Genomic DNA, 13,373 nt, shown 5'->3' on the forward strand with positions numbered 1-13,373 from the left:
CAGCCGTCAGCCCTCTGCAGGCTATGCTGTGGCACTCCAGAGCCCTGCGCAGGGTCAGGGGTGTCGGCCCCTTCCCAGCCATATTGTGTGGGAGGGAGAAGACAGAGGGCTAGGACAAGCCATGCTGGAAGAATCCCTGGGCTGCATCAAGGCAATTCAGACCTTGAGGCAAAGCGGTTTGCAAGATCCTCTGTCTTAACCTTGCCCTGGGCAGTGGTCAGCCTGAGCTGGGAAGTTTGGTCCTACAGCCTCTGCCTCCCCACAGCTGAGGCAGGCTGATCCATGGCTGAACCAACACTGTCACAGCATGAGGACATCATGGCCAAAAAAGGGCACATAAAGCCCCCCTTTATTGGGGAAGCCCTGCCTGTCAGGCATCCCCACGCTGCCCTCATTGCACAGTTCCAGGCATCACAGCCTTCCTGGGATGGTGAGGGGCAGCTTGGGAACCAGATGGGGAAAGAGCAGGCAGAAGAGGCAGTCCAAGGGGCCAATTCCCATTGTCCTTCCAGCCACACTCTCACTGCGTCTTCTTGGAGATGGCTGCAGGCCTTCTACTTGATGAAGGGGTGTGCATCACTGGTGTGGGGGCTGTGCCATACCACAGCTGGAGCAGGATGAGTCCGTGGCAGACATGGAGGGAGAGGGAGCTGCAGACTGTGGAGGGGTAGGTGTTCCAGCAGAGCTCGATCACACCAAGCAGCAGCACCCTGCAAGGGGCAAAGCTTAGAGTCAGCGTCAGTGGGGATATGCATCCTCCTGGCTTGCTCCAAACCCTCCCCAGCAGACAGGACTTCCACTCTGATAGCACATACTTGGGCATGTGAGCAAGCTTGGTGGTAGGGGTGCACCAGAGTAAGTAGGGCAGTGTGTGGAAATACCAGACGTAGAACTGGTAGTGAAGGGAGCGGCTGCAGCAGACACCCAGAAAGTTAGAGGAGAAGAGGATGAAGATGATCTGTGCACTGATGTTAAGGAGACAAACACAGAAGGCTTGAGCTGCAATCTTGCCAAAGCTCCCCAGCCATACAGGACAGTCTGGATGGCAACACACAACTGGGAGCCTGTGAATGCTGAGCCCAAAGTCCACTCTGCCTTCTCCCCCCATTCTTGCTGCCCACCCTGTCAAAGGATATTGTTGACTGTCAAGGGAGGAGATGCAGGTTTCCTTTTAGCAGGATCCTTCAGCAGGGCCAGGATGCTTTCTTTGGGCCTGAGGGGCAAGCACAATCACAGATCTCAGATGCCAAAAGTCTTTACCATCCCTACCTTCCCCTGTAGAGCCACGACACTTGGAGAGTATGCTCCCCAAAACAGAGCAGTAACTCACCCTGACTCCTGCCTGCAACCCTAGAACTGCAGTGTTACGAAGGCAGTGGAGTTGTGGACCTACATTCCCATATTCTGCACCACAGGGGCTGATGGGAACCAGCATCCACGGGGCACGCTGGGTCTCACCTGTGCCACCGGTGCAGTGCAAAGAGCCCCAGGCCAGCCAGATGAGTCAGGAGCAGCACGGCGTGGAAAGCCCGACTCTGGAAAAGCTCTTCTGGGAGGAAGCGCCAGTTCACCGTCCACTTGAACTGGAACTGGCGGCCCAGGTCGAACGAGCGAGTCAGGTACCCCACGGGGTTCACCAGGAGGAAAGGCAGCCCCAGAACCACCTGCCAGAGACACACCAGCACCTTTTCAGCAGTCACAAGACAGGTCTCTGTCACCCTTGCTGCCTCCTGAGAACCCCAGGACCACGTGAGGCACTCAGCCAAAGACGGGAGCCGCATCCAGCTTGCTGCATGGGGTCAGATTCTGGTGCCAGTGTAAATCCCTCCAGAGGTCTCTGAATCCCAGGACACCTAGGCAGGATGCTGTGATGCAGGCAGGGCATCCCACTACCCCCTGTAGTAGATGCAAGCAAGGACTCACCTGGAGCAGGGCACAGATGCAGAGCTTGGGGATGCAGCCAAGGAGACCAAACCGTTGGAGGAGGAGGAAGAGAAGTCCAGGTGCGAAGAGCAGGATGTTCATCTTCACGGACACAGCCAGACTGAGCGGGAAGCTGTGTTATAGCTACAGCCCCCAACATGGCCCCCCAGGAATCCCCCAGCCCAAGCACCACTTCCTCCCTGGGGCTGAGCTCACCTACATATGCAGCACGCCATGGAGAGCAGCCCCTGCCCTGAGACACTCACCTGAAGAGGAGACAGCCCCAGGACCAGCGCTCCTCCAGGAAGAGGTTGATGGCAAGGAAGAGGATGGCCATGGCGACAGGGTCATTGAAGAGCCGCAAGACAAAGATGGAGTGGATGCGGTAGGAAGCACAGCACATGAAGAAGAAAACATATGGGGGCACCTTGGCAGGGGACAGAGAGACACGAGGGCAGTCAGCAGCTTGTCCTGAACCCCTCGCTCACACTGAGCCCCTCCAAACCTCAGCACCCCAACCTTGACCTCCTGCCCAGCCTGTTTCACCCATGTGAGGAGGCCCCATGAGGCAGATGGTAAGGACCCCTGGACCCCTGGCTCTAGGCTACCTTGTTGGTTCGCCAGTAGATGCGGAAGACAAGGAGGAGGTTGAGAAGGTAGAGGGCGGCGAAGAGGTACTGTGCCAGGCGGATGTTGGTGCCACGACCTGTGGCATAATACAGGCCCAGGAAGATGTACACGAAGCCGGCAGGGTAGCTGTGGAGGGATGGAAGGGGTCAGGACAGGTCTTGCTGCCCCTGGGACCCCTCCCAGGAGCCCGTGGGGAGCTCAGCCATCTCCATCACTCACACTAGTGGCCCGGTTTCACCCTTCAGCTGGATGTAGTCGAGGGTCCCGTTGGCAAACCCTTCAACCTCCTCCATGTAGGCCTTCCAGTCAATCTCGGTGTCTGCAGAGGTGGCCGGGAGTCAGGCGGGACAAGGAAGGCACTGTCAGGGGGCTCGCCCACCTCCAGCCCCGCTCGCATCGCGGTCAGCCAAGTCCCTGGCCGCCACCCAGGGCCCCCTATCCCCACTCCCCTACGCCGGCCGGGGATGCTGTCACCTACACGGATCGGGGGCAGCCCCGTCATCTGCCAGCGAGATCACCCCTCACCCCCGCTGCTCCAGGGGAGCCCTGCAGCCCAGAGGAAAGCTGTGCCTGCCCAGGGAGGACCTCGTTCCCGGTGCCTCGGGCCGGGTCCGCCACCCCCAGGCAGAACCCCCACCCCTCCTCCGCCGGGCCCGGCTGGGCCCAGGCACTCACAGGGGACCCTGCGGATAACCCAGAGGTTGACGCCGCCCTCAGCCAGGCAGAGGCAGGCGGCCACCAGCGGCGTGTAGCTAGGCTCCAGCAGCACCGCTCGCCGGTCCCGCCAGGCTCGCCGCAGCGCCGCCGCCCCCCGACCGGCCGCCATGGCCGGGGCCTGCCCGCTCCGTTCCGTTCCGTGTTTCCGGACGGAGCGTTTAGGGCGGTGAAACCACCGGGACCGGAAGTCGCACGTGGCGCCCGGTGCTCCCCCCGCCCCGCCCCGCCCCGCCGGGCATGGAGCGGCGGCGCGCGCCCGCCGCCAACCGGCGCTACGGACAGCGCCGCTTCTGGGACGCGTTGTACCAGCAGGAGGGCGCCGAGCCCCGCGAGTGGCTCGGAGGGCTTTCCCGGTTCCTCCCGCAGCTGGAGGCCGAGCTACGCCCCGGCGACCGTATCCTCATCCTCGGTACGTGCCCGGTAGATGGGCGGGCGGAGCTCTTGGGGTCCCGCCAGTGCATTCTCTGGCATCGGCCGCGAGGGGGCGGTGCGGCACCGAGACGTACGGAGGGCGGGGGTGGCCCCGCTGCCGTTGCGGGAGGACGGGGGCTGGTGTAACGGCCCCGTAATCCCACCTGCGGTCTGATCCGCCGCCGAGCAGGCAGGATTAGTCGGGTGTAATCACCGATCTCGTTAGCGGATCATCTGCCGCCAGCTGCGCTTAATAGCCCCCAAATCCGGCCCCACGCCCGGGATACCCCCGGGGAGTGGTGGAGCAGGCGAGAGAAGGAAGAGGGAACACTCGGTGGCGGCGCGGGAGGCCGTGTCCAGCGGAAAGCGGCAGGGCAGGATGCTGGTCCCTTGCGACAGCTGCCCTTAGCCCTCCGTCTCTGTGTCGCTGTCCCTCACGGTTAACCCCCTTCCAGGTGCCACACGCTGCCCTAATTTGACAGTGTCCCCAGCACTCGGGACACACACCTGGCCCCTGCCCTGTGACGATGTGGGGACCCCCCCCACCACTTCCTGGCCTCCAGCATGCCCCTGGCCACCCGTGCGTCCCACCGGTGGTGGAGGAACTGGGCACGTTGGGACTGCCTTCAACCCCCTTGGCCTGCAGAACCCCAAAGCACCCACCTGGGGAGAATCAAGCACTAGCACCGCACTCGCTACTTAGTGGGAAGGTTGCTGCTCTTTGTCTGCCCTGGTGCATCCTCCCCCTTCCCCGGGTCTGAGGGCACAGGGCTGGTGTGAAGGCAGCCCCTGCCATGAATACCCCAATCTCCAGCTGAGCTGTCCCCCCACACAGGCTGCGGCAACAGTGCACTAAGCCATGACCTGCACAAGCTAGGCTACACCGACGTCACCAGCATCGACTTCTCCCCTGCCTGCATCGCAGCCATGCGTGCCCGCTATGCCCGCTGCTGCCCCAGCCTGCGCTGGGCCGTCATGGACATCCGTGCACTCACCTTCCCCGATGCCACCTTCGACGTTGTGCTGGAGAAGGGCACCCTCGACGTGCTTATGGTGGAGGAGACTGACCCTTGGAACGTCTCGCCACAGGCGGTTGCTGCGATGCACCGGGTGCTAGCAGAGGTATGGGGGGAGGGAAAGGTGGAGAGTGAACAACATCCCCGTCTGGGGTGAGTAAAGGGACAGAATGTCCCCATGCCACCCTGCTTCCATAGGGATGCCCCAGCCGATGCCTCTTCTCCCCGCCCAGCCTGTGCTGCCCTCTCTACTGCTCTACAGAGGGGCACCCAGGTTGTTCCCAGTGCCCGTGGTGACAGTGGGAGGCCCCCTCTCTCCCACCCCATCTCCTTGCCAAGGAGGTGAATGAAGCAAGGGGACCCTTGGTCCTGCTGGGTGGCAGCCCTTTTTATTTGTGTCCTAAGTACAAAGGGATGGCAGTAAAAGTGCACCCCATGTGGGTGTGGGTGGCTGTAGGGGCACCCAAGGGTGCATGGAGGGGACCAGGGAGGAGGGGTTGGGGGGCACATCAAAGTGGCCTTGCCTGTCCACAGCAAGGTGATGACTACAGGGCTCTGACAGGCTCTCTCCTGCTCCCTGCCCCAGCTTCGATCTTGTTAGCCGGGGTCCCCATCATCCAGACCAGGGTTGCCATGGCAACCCTCGTCAGCATCGACAGGGCCTTTGCGTTGCCACGGGGACGGGCGATACCTCCAGGGCTCCCATTAATTGGCTGTGGCGATTAATTGGTGGTGAGGGAGGCAGAGACCGGATTGAACCTGCCCCGGTGCGGGTCCTGGCAGCCCTTCCGCTGCCCCACAGGAGTAATTGTGAGGATAATTAATTGCTGTGCCTGCCTGGCACCCTTGGTGCAGGCATGAGGTACTGGGAGGGTGCTTGTGGCTATTGTCCCCCCTCCATCTTCTCTTGTCCCCCTGAGCCCAGGAGAATAATGGGACCCCAGGTGCTGGGGACAGTGAGGTTGTCCTTATCATCTGCACCCTGCCCTACCCTGCCAGCACTGCTGCCTGTCCTTGTCATTTGGCCAAACAGTGAGGATTTAGTTATTTTCCCTTTTTTTTTTCTCCTTTTTTAATCCCCTGCTCAATCCCTGCCCTCCCCCAGTGTTGTTGAGCACCAGCCTCTGACTGCGGTCGGTCTGCACTGTCCTTGGCCCCAGAGGGGTTCTACTTTCCTGGTCCTTTCGGAGGGGCCTGGCTCTGGCTGGCACTCCTGTGCTCACCCCTATGCCCCCTTCTCATGGGGAGTGGGCCAAGGTTTTCATAGTCTCTGTCTTGCACTCCTTGGGGCAAGTGGTTGCCTAAGGACCTGAAAATCAGCCCTGCCTGTGGGGATGCCCCAGGGACACCCCTGTTCCACTGATGCAGGGGCAACGGGGGGACACATGAGAGCAGGGAGCAGCTCCACTCACACCCCCACACCCTCCCCGCAGCGGCTGGTGGATGGGAAGGTTTCCTGCACCCGTCTCTAAGCAACAGCCGTTAGTACTCTATTAATGAGGGATGGGATGCGGGGATGTGGGATGCCTTGCGTGGCTCCAGCCGGAGATCCCTGCCTGTTGCCACCTCCGGGGACCCCCTCCACTCCCACCCCGTGCTCCTCAACTGGGGTCTTCCCAGGACGGGTGCGTTGGCGCTTTGTAGAAGGGATGCTGAGCTGGATGCAGGGGCCTGCCTTCCGCTTTTCTCAGCCAAAACCACTAAGGTTTGGTTCAAAAGCCACTACCGCAGCAGGGAGGGGACACACACAGGCTGCACATTTTTTCTCCGTCCCTGGCCCCAGCCACCGCTGAGCTGTGGAGCTTCCCAGCAGGATTAAGCCCGAGCTGGGGAATCCCCCATTTTGGCCCCCAGCCCTCTCCTCTGCTGCAGCAGCTCTCTGCCCTTGCTGGGAGGGAGCAGTCTGGGAGTGTCCCCAGTGGGAGGCCTGGCTGGGGGGCTGGCTACCCACCCTCCCACCGTGGGCACTGCCTTTGCATGCTGAGCACGCGAGTGCTGGCCGTAAAAGCCTTTTGACATTGGATAAAGCCAAGCAAGAAAATTGATGTTCTTTTCCATCCTGTTAGTGGGGGCTTAGTTCCAGCAGGGAGAAAACGGTGATTAAAAGTCCTTTTCCATCCAATCCTCCCCTACCTTGGATGCTGAGTTTTGTTGGGGGGGGCTGGCACTGGGTGATGTGGAGCCAGGTGGGTGAGATGGGGGTCCTGTGCTGCTTGCAGGGCTGGGGGTCCTGTGCCCAGGATAGTGAAAGGTTTGCCCAGCGCCAGAGTTGGGTCTCTGTGCTGTCTTCTGAGGACTAGGGAGAGGAGTTTTGGGGTGTGGGGAGAGGCGCTGCATAAGGACCTCCTATTCCTCATTGCCACTAGGCTGAAGGTGATCTAGGGACATGTGGGAACCAAGGTGCGTATCTCTGGAGGGGCAAGGTTAGGCCAGTGTATTTGAGAGGTCGATAGGGGAGGCTGGGGAGAAGGATCTTTGACAGATTGCGATGGGGATCCTTGAGGATGGGGCCATCCCTACCAGAGGGCTTGAACCTCACCGTGTCCACCTCACCCCGCTCTGGGGGTTCTCCCACCACAGGTGAGCCGCGTGCTGCGCCCAGGGGGCTGCTTCATCTCTATCACCTTTGCCCAGCCCCACTTTCGCAAGCCCCACTACGCCCAGGAGGCCTTCGGCTGGTCCCTACGCCACGTCACCTGTGGGGATGGGGACACGGGCACCTTCCACTACTACCTCTACATCATGCGCAAAGGGCAGCCTCTGGACCCCTCCGATGTGGCCCTGGGGCGCCGGCTGCACCAGCCCCCCCTCCCTGCTGCCCCACCACCGACCCCCGCACCCCTGGACGACGATGAGGACTATCTCTTTGCCATCCAGCTGTGACCCAGGGGGACTTCCCCTGCCTCCCTCCACCCAATAAAGCCTTAAGCTGCCCCACCCTCATGGGCTGGGGAACCAGTGCGTGCCTCCGCTCAGGATGACCAGTAACAGGAGAAAAAAGGGGGGCAGTGGACAATGCTAGGCTCTTCTCTTGCCTGTCTGGAGAGCAGCCAGGGCTCTGGGCATTTGTGGCCAGTAATGAAACCAAATCAGGTTTAATTCCACCCATCCATCTTGCCGGGGGAGGCTCCCTGCCCTCCCCCATCCCACTGTCCACTCCATCACGGACAGCTGGGCTATGGGCAGGATGAGGCATGCTGGCACTGAGTGTGGGAGTTAGGTGCTTGCTGCCCCCATCACCCCTGTCCTGCACCAGGACCCCTGGACCAGCCTCCTTGGCTTGTGGGGGTGTGCAAGGGCACTGTGTCCTTGGCACCCCCCCAGCCCGAGCTGGGAGGCAGGGGGGTGTCTGGGCTGGGATGTGCCAGTGTGGGTCTAGGGGCACATTGGAGCATGTGTTCAGGTAGGGTGGCATATCTGCCCGTGTCCTCTCCCATCTCTGCTCTTTGCTGTGCTGACAACCTCAGTTTGCCACACACCTTCAGCCCATGTCCACCTTATGCCTGGAGCCAGCAGCACAGAGACAAGTGTGTCACTGTGTACAGATGTGGGCAGTACACAGGTGCCACTGGGACTGTGTCCCCAGAGACTGTTTGGGCACCAAGCCCTTCTGGAGTGGGCGATGCAGGGGGGACACACGGGGGGGACCTCTCCTCAAAGGGCCGTCGGTGACATACCGAAGAGGCGCCAGCCGCTGGGCTGCTATTTCTGGCGAAAGGCGTAAGTGGGTCAGCCGGTAGCTCCCCCTGTGTTGAGAGTCGGCGAAGGACTCCAGGGTCAGCCCCCTGCCCCCTCACACCCCCCCCCCCCCCGCCCCGGTGCCATGCTGCCACATCTCATAGGCACCCCAAAAAAACAGCTGCCAGCTGAGAGGGACAAAAAGGAGCAGGCTGCTGGCCTCACCTCAGTACATGAATGTATTTTATTAACTGCATTTTGTTCACCAGTACAGTGAAAAATGGCATTTAGATTTACAATGGATCAGTCGTAGAACATCATGACACAAGTATATTTTTTTCCCCTCTTTTTAATTGCTTTGTTTGTTCCTTGCTTGCTTTACGTTGTGGTTTGGGTTTTTTTTTTTCCCCTATATTTTTTTTTGCGTTGTTTTGTCTCCATAAATGCCACTCGTAGGTTATTGAAAAAGATGACAAGTTTTCTCATGCACGTCTGACCTCCCCCCCCCCCCCCCGCCCTCCTCCCCCTCCCCCCGAGAAGCTTCTTAAAAAATAAAATTAAATTAAAGTACAAAATTAAAAACAACTCAGGCCGGTCCTTGCCCTTCTCGTTCCCACCCCGGCCTCGCCATCCTTCAGCGTGGGGCAGCACCGGGACGCCTTCCCCTCCACCCCCACCCCCGGCACCCACTGCTGGCCCTAGTGGGCTCTGCCCCGAGGCTGCCGGGGGCAGGGCTGCGGCGGCGGACGATGGTGCTGCCGGATCCTCCGGCGGGGCTTTGCTACCCGTGAAGGGGGTCAAGCCGGGAGGGGGGGGGTTCCTCCGCTCCCCTCCCCACACCTTTGGCTTTCCTTGTGTTCCTTCGTCACTCTTACATCCCCCCCTTTTACTTCCCCCCCACCCTCCCCCGCCCTCGGTTTTTTCTTCTTTTTTTGTCTTTTTTTTTCTTATGGAAAAAAATATGAACCATTTTTGTTTGTTTGTTTGTTTGTTTTCCCGATGCAGTTACTTCGACATCTCAACGTCAGCAGATCGTTTTTAACAAAGATTCGGATATAAAAATACAAATATGAGGAGTTTCTGTTTAAAAAGAAGCGTGCCGGAGTGGTGGGGCTGACCCTCGGCCCCAGGACCGGGTGCCCGGGCCACCAAGCTCATGCAAAAAACGATGGAGCAAAAAATGTCTCTGGACAGCAGCGCTCCCTCCCCCCCTCCCCCCCGCCCCCGCTCGTGGGGCCGAATCCGGCCCGGGATTCGGGGACCCCCCCCCCCCCGCCAAGGAGGAAGGGGAGACCCCCCTCCCTGGAGAGAATGGGGGGTCTTTGCCCAGGGTTGGAGGGCTCGGCGGGTTGTCCCAGCCCCGAGGGTGGCGGAGGGGTAAAGTGCATGGCTCGGGGGGGGGGGTGGTGGTGGTGGCTGCAGAGCCCCCCCCCGGGCCGGGGTTGGGGGGGAGACGGGCATGTGTCCCCCCCTGTCCTGGTCGGCGGTCCAGCCAGCATGCAGGGCCGGGCGGTCTGGAAGCAGGGCACGGCCTGCGGGTCCTGGCAGCGGCAGGGGGGCCCGGCTTACACCCCCGGCGGCGACTTCTCCGTCATGCCCTTGAGCACCTCGTCTATCCGGTCATCCTCGATCACCACTGCGGGGACAAGGCGGGGGGTGCGTGGGCGAGGAGACTCGCACTCGGCCGCTGCCCCTCCCCCTCCGGCTGGCGCCCCTCTCGCCGCCCCTAGATGTGCCCCCTACTGATGCTGGGGAGCAGGGCGAAGGGGTTCGGGTGGGTGCTATGGGGATGAAAAGAGGGGATCGCCCCTCTCCCTTGCCCGGCGTGGGTAGAAGCAGCACCCTCCCTGCAGCCAGAGTCTGGATGGGTGGTTTGGGAAGGGGAGGGGGCAGGAACAGACCAGGAAGGACCCCCCCCCTCCTCTCTGCGGCAGGCGCTGTTGAGAGCAACAGGACTGGAATGGGTAATGACCCAGTGAAGGGGGGGTGGGGGGGGCACCGCCAGCGCGGCGGGGGTGGCAGCCAGACCCCTGTCAGCACCATCGGCATCGCCGGGGGAGACTGGACAGCCCCCCCATACCCCCCGCTCAGCATTACCCGCTGGGCAGCTCACCCCTCCATCAGCAGCGCCATTAGGGGGCTACACAGACAACACCTCCCCCAGCCAGTATCACCGGCTGGGCAGATCCTCCTCGATCGCCATCACCCTCGGAGGAGACATTCCCTCTCCTCAGCAACACTACCTCTGTGGTCAGCAACCCCCCTCATCACCACACCGGGGGTAGATTGGCCGGGACCCCCTCCATCACTAATATCACTGGAAGAACAGCCAGACACCCCCTCCTATCAGCACTGAGACAGAACTGGCCCCTCAGGACCCCCGGGAGGGGCCTGCTGGACTCAGCCACCGCTACTGCAAAAAGGGGGGGGCAGGTGGAGCAGGCAGAGGCTCATTACCCCTCAGGGCTGAGGGGTATCTGTGCTGGGGGGTTCCGACCCCTGCTTTTGCCCCTGCAACTCAAAAAGGAGGTTTTCCCTATGGAGGTCCCCCACGGTGGTGGGGTGGGGGCAGCAGGGAAGGCAGGGTCCATTCATGGGGGTCCCCAAGGTATCAGCAAAGATCGATGGTGACAGATCAGGGTGGGGACAGCAGGGTAGGGAGGGGGCATTTATTTAGGACCTGATGGAAGCACGGAAGCTGCTGATGGGGGGTCTCTGCGGCAGAAAGGAAAAGAGGCAGGGGACAACACAGGTTCATGGAGTCCCGGGGCAGGGGGCACACAGTAAACTGGGGGGGGGGGAGGGGGAGAGAGGGATGTTTGTTGATCAGCATTGCTGGTAGCTGCTGATGGGGGTCTCTGCATCAGGCAGCAGTGTGGAAGGAGAGTGTATTATGAGGCTGGGGGGCTGTTCCTGGTGATGCTGGAAGAGCTTGTTTATAGGGAATGCGGTGGGGGGACACAGTGAGGGAATTTAAGGGCAATCCCAAGGGTGCTCAGGAGAAGTTCCAGGGGGCCTCGAAGGCACTCGCAGAGGTGCCAGGAGGCAGCCCCCAGGGTGCTTGGGGATAGTCCCAGCATCAGCCCCAGGGATGCAGTCCCGGGGAGAGTCCCGGGGTGCAGGGGATAGGGGAAAGCACCAGGGAACAGCGCTGGTGTGCGGAGCTGGGGCCGGGGGGGGACGACTGTGATTCTGGGGCAATGGCGAGTGCTAGTCACAAAGCTGGGAATGCCAAGGATGCCAGGGGGCAGTGCCAGGGATGATGTGGGGAAGAGATGGAGACTCTGGGGACGCTGGAGGGCCAGTGTTTGGGATACTGGGGAGCAGTGTCGAGGGTTCCCGGGGGCAGTGCAGGGGACACTAGGTAGAGCTAGGAGCCCCAGGGATGCTGTGGGGCAGTGCTAGGGATGTAAGGAGCCAATGCCGGGAATACCGGCAGGTGCAACGGCAGAGCCAGGAGGCTCGGGCACGCTGTGGGGCAGAGTCGGGGATACAAAGGCAAAATTAGAGGTCCCCGGGATGCTGTGAAATGGTGCCGGAGGTGCCATGGATGCACTGGCCAGTGCCGGGAATGCCGGAGATGCAAGGGCAGAATGGAGGGTCCCGGGGATGCTGTGAGGCGGCACTGGGGATGCAAGGGCCAGTGTCGGTGATGCTGAAGGGCAGATGTGGGGGTTCCAAGGCAGAGCCCATGATGCAAAGATAGAATCCGGGTGTCCTGGGGATGCTGTGGGCTAGCGCTGGGGATGCGGGACCAGTGTCAGGGATGCCGGGGATGCTACGGGGCAGATGCAGAGGGTACCCGGGGATGCCGTGGGGCTGAGGCGGCGAGGGGGAGGGTGGTGTCGGGCGGTACCTCTCTTGGCGCGGCCGATCTGTCCCAGCTTGGGGGGCCGCTTGCTCTGGTTGCCCCCGAAGAAGGCGTTGGTGTCCTGCAGGCGACAGCTGAAGGGGAGCTCCCCCGCCTCGGGCTCGGCGCCGTAGCGACCCACCTTGTCCTCGCCGTAGGGCAGCACCTGCGACATGGCGGGGGCCGAGCGGGCCGAGCCGCGCCGCGCCAAGCCGAGCCGGGAGCCGGTCTGCGGCGGCGGCAGCGGCGGCGGGGAGGAAACCCGGGCGGAAGGATGAAGTCATGCATCCGGGGGGAGCGGGGACCCCCCCGGCGGGGGGCGGCTCCGGAGCGCCGCGGCCCGACACGGTTGGGACAGGGACCGTCGCGGCTGGTGGCCGGTCCCCGCTTCCTTAGGATGAGGGGATCCCCCTTGACGCTCCAGCCCCTGCCTCGTCCCCAGCGCGGGGTGGCTTTTGCCCCAACACAACCTCGCCGGAGCGATTGCCTCGAGTCGGGGATGTTCCTAAACACGGAGGGTCCTGGGCGCCGCTGGGTACCGGGTCAGACAGCCGAGAAACACCAGGCACAGACCAGGCCTCCCCCAGTGCACCGAGGTGATGTCAAACAGATTTCAACACTCTGCTCTGGTCTCTCATCTGTCCCCCAGGAACTCCCCCACCCAGCTCCCAGCCTCCTGCAGCCCGCCAGACTCGAGTTCCCCAGAACTCCCCGGCTCAGGTCTCCCCAGCCAAGCTTTCCCCAGCCCTCTACTTGCCCAGTGGCCCATCCAGGCACCTCCTCCCTCAGTCGCCCCCAGAACTGGGATCCGCCACTGAGACCACACTGGTCCTATCCCAGTCTCCCCCATGTGTGGGTCACTGCACGTGTGTGTGTGCATGTGTTTGTACATGTGTGCCCATAGCCCATAGCAGAACCACAGAGAGCACACAGGTATGATTCTGCAGGTGTCCATGGGGATGGGGACTGTGCCCCAGGATGCCCTTTGCCCTGTGGTTTGGCTCTTCTTTGGGAGCTCTCTGTGGACAAGAGGAAGGGTACCCCCCATGAGGAGCCTCCATGGATTAGCAAGGAGAGACCAATCAGAGTGGCCCCAGTGCCCCTTCAAGAGCACCATTTGTGTCCCCTCTACACACTCTTGCTATGAA

General features: G+C 61.7%; 3 protein-coding genes across 4 annotated transcripts; 1 reads left to right on the forward strand and 2 right to left on the reverse strand.

Moving 5' to 3' along the window:
- Positions 1-316: 316 nt before the first annotated feature.
- Positions 317-3,663, reverse strand: ALG3 (ALG3 alpha-1,3- mannosyltransferase). Of its 2 annotated transcripts, none has more exons than XM_064165184.1 (9): positions 3,577-3,663; positions 2,773-2,872; positions 2,532-2,679; positions 2,190-2,350; positions 1,924-2,044; positions 1,459-1,664; positions 1,136-1,213; positions 816-959; positions 317-710 (listed from the first exon to the last, which is right to left on the reverse strand). In XM_064165184.1, exons 2-9 carry the CDS (start codon positions 2,844-2,846, stop codon positions 521-523), a joined length of 1,122 nt encoding a protein of 373 aa, XP_064021254.1. In that variant the 5' UTR covers positions 2,847-2,872; positions 3,577-3,663; the 3' UTR covers positions 317-520. The 2 variants fall into 2 exon arrangements, with proteins under 2 accessions (XP_064021254.1, XP_064021253.1); XM_064165183.1 differs by lacking the exon at positions 3,577-3,663 and adding an exon at positions 3,229-3,430.
- EEF1AKMT4 (EEF1A lysine methyltransferase 4) lies at positions 3,495-7,663 on the forward strand. The gene is made up of 3 exons (XM_064165190.1): positions 3,495-3,679; positions 4,517-4,803; positions 7,278-7,663. Exons 1-3 carry the CDS (start codon positions 3,508-3,510, stop codon positions 7,578-7,580), a joined length of 762 nt encoding a protein of 253 aa, XP_064021260.1. The 5' UTR covers positions 3,495-3,507; the 3' UTR covers positions 7,581-7,663.
- Positions 7,664-9,431: 1,768 nt separating this feature from the next.
- CAMK2N2 (calcium/calmodulin dependent protein kinase II inhibitor 2) lies at positions 9,432-12,491 on the reverse strand. Its single transcript, XM_064165191.1, has 2 exons — positions 12,232-12,491; positions 9,432-10,011 (listed from the first exon to the last, which is right to left on the reverse strand). The coding sequence occupies exons 1-2, from the start codon at positions 12,398-12,400 to the stop codon at positions 9,941-9,943; spliced, it is 240 nt and encodes a 79-aa protein (XP_064021261.1). The 5' UTR covers positions 12,401-12,491; the 3' UTR covers positions 9,432-9,940.
- Positions 12,492-13,373: the final 882 nt, after the last annotated feature.

Source organism: Pogoniulus pusillus, chromosome 26 (assembly GCF_015220805.1).
Source record: "Pogoniulus pusillus isolate bPogPus1 chromosome 26, bPogPus1.pri, whole genome shotgun sequence".
NCBI lineage: Eukaryota > Metazoa > Chordata > Aves > Piciformes > Lybiidae > Pogoniulus > Pogoniulus pusillus.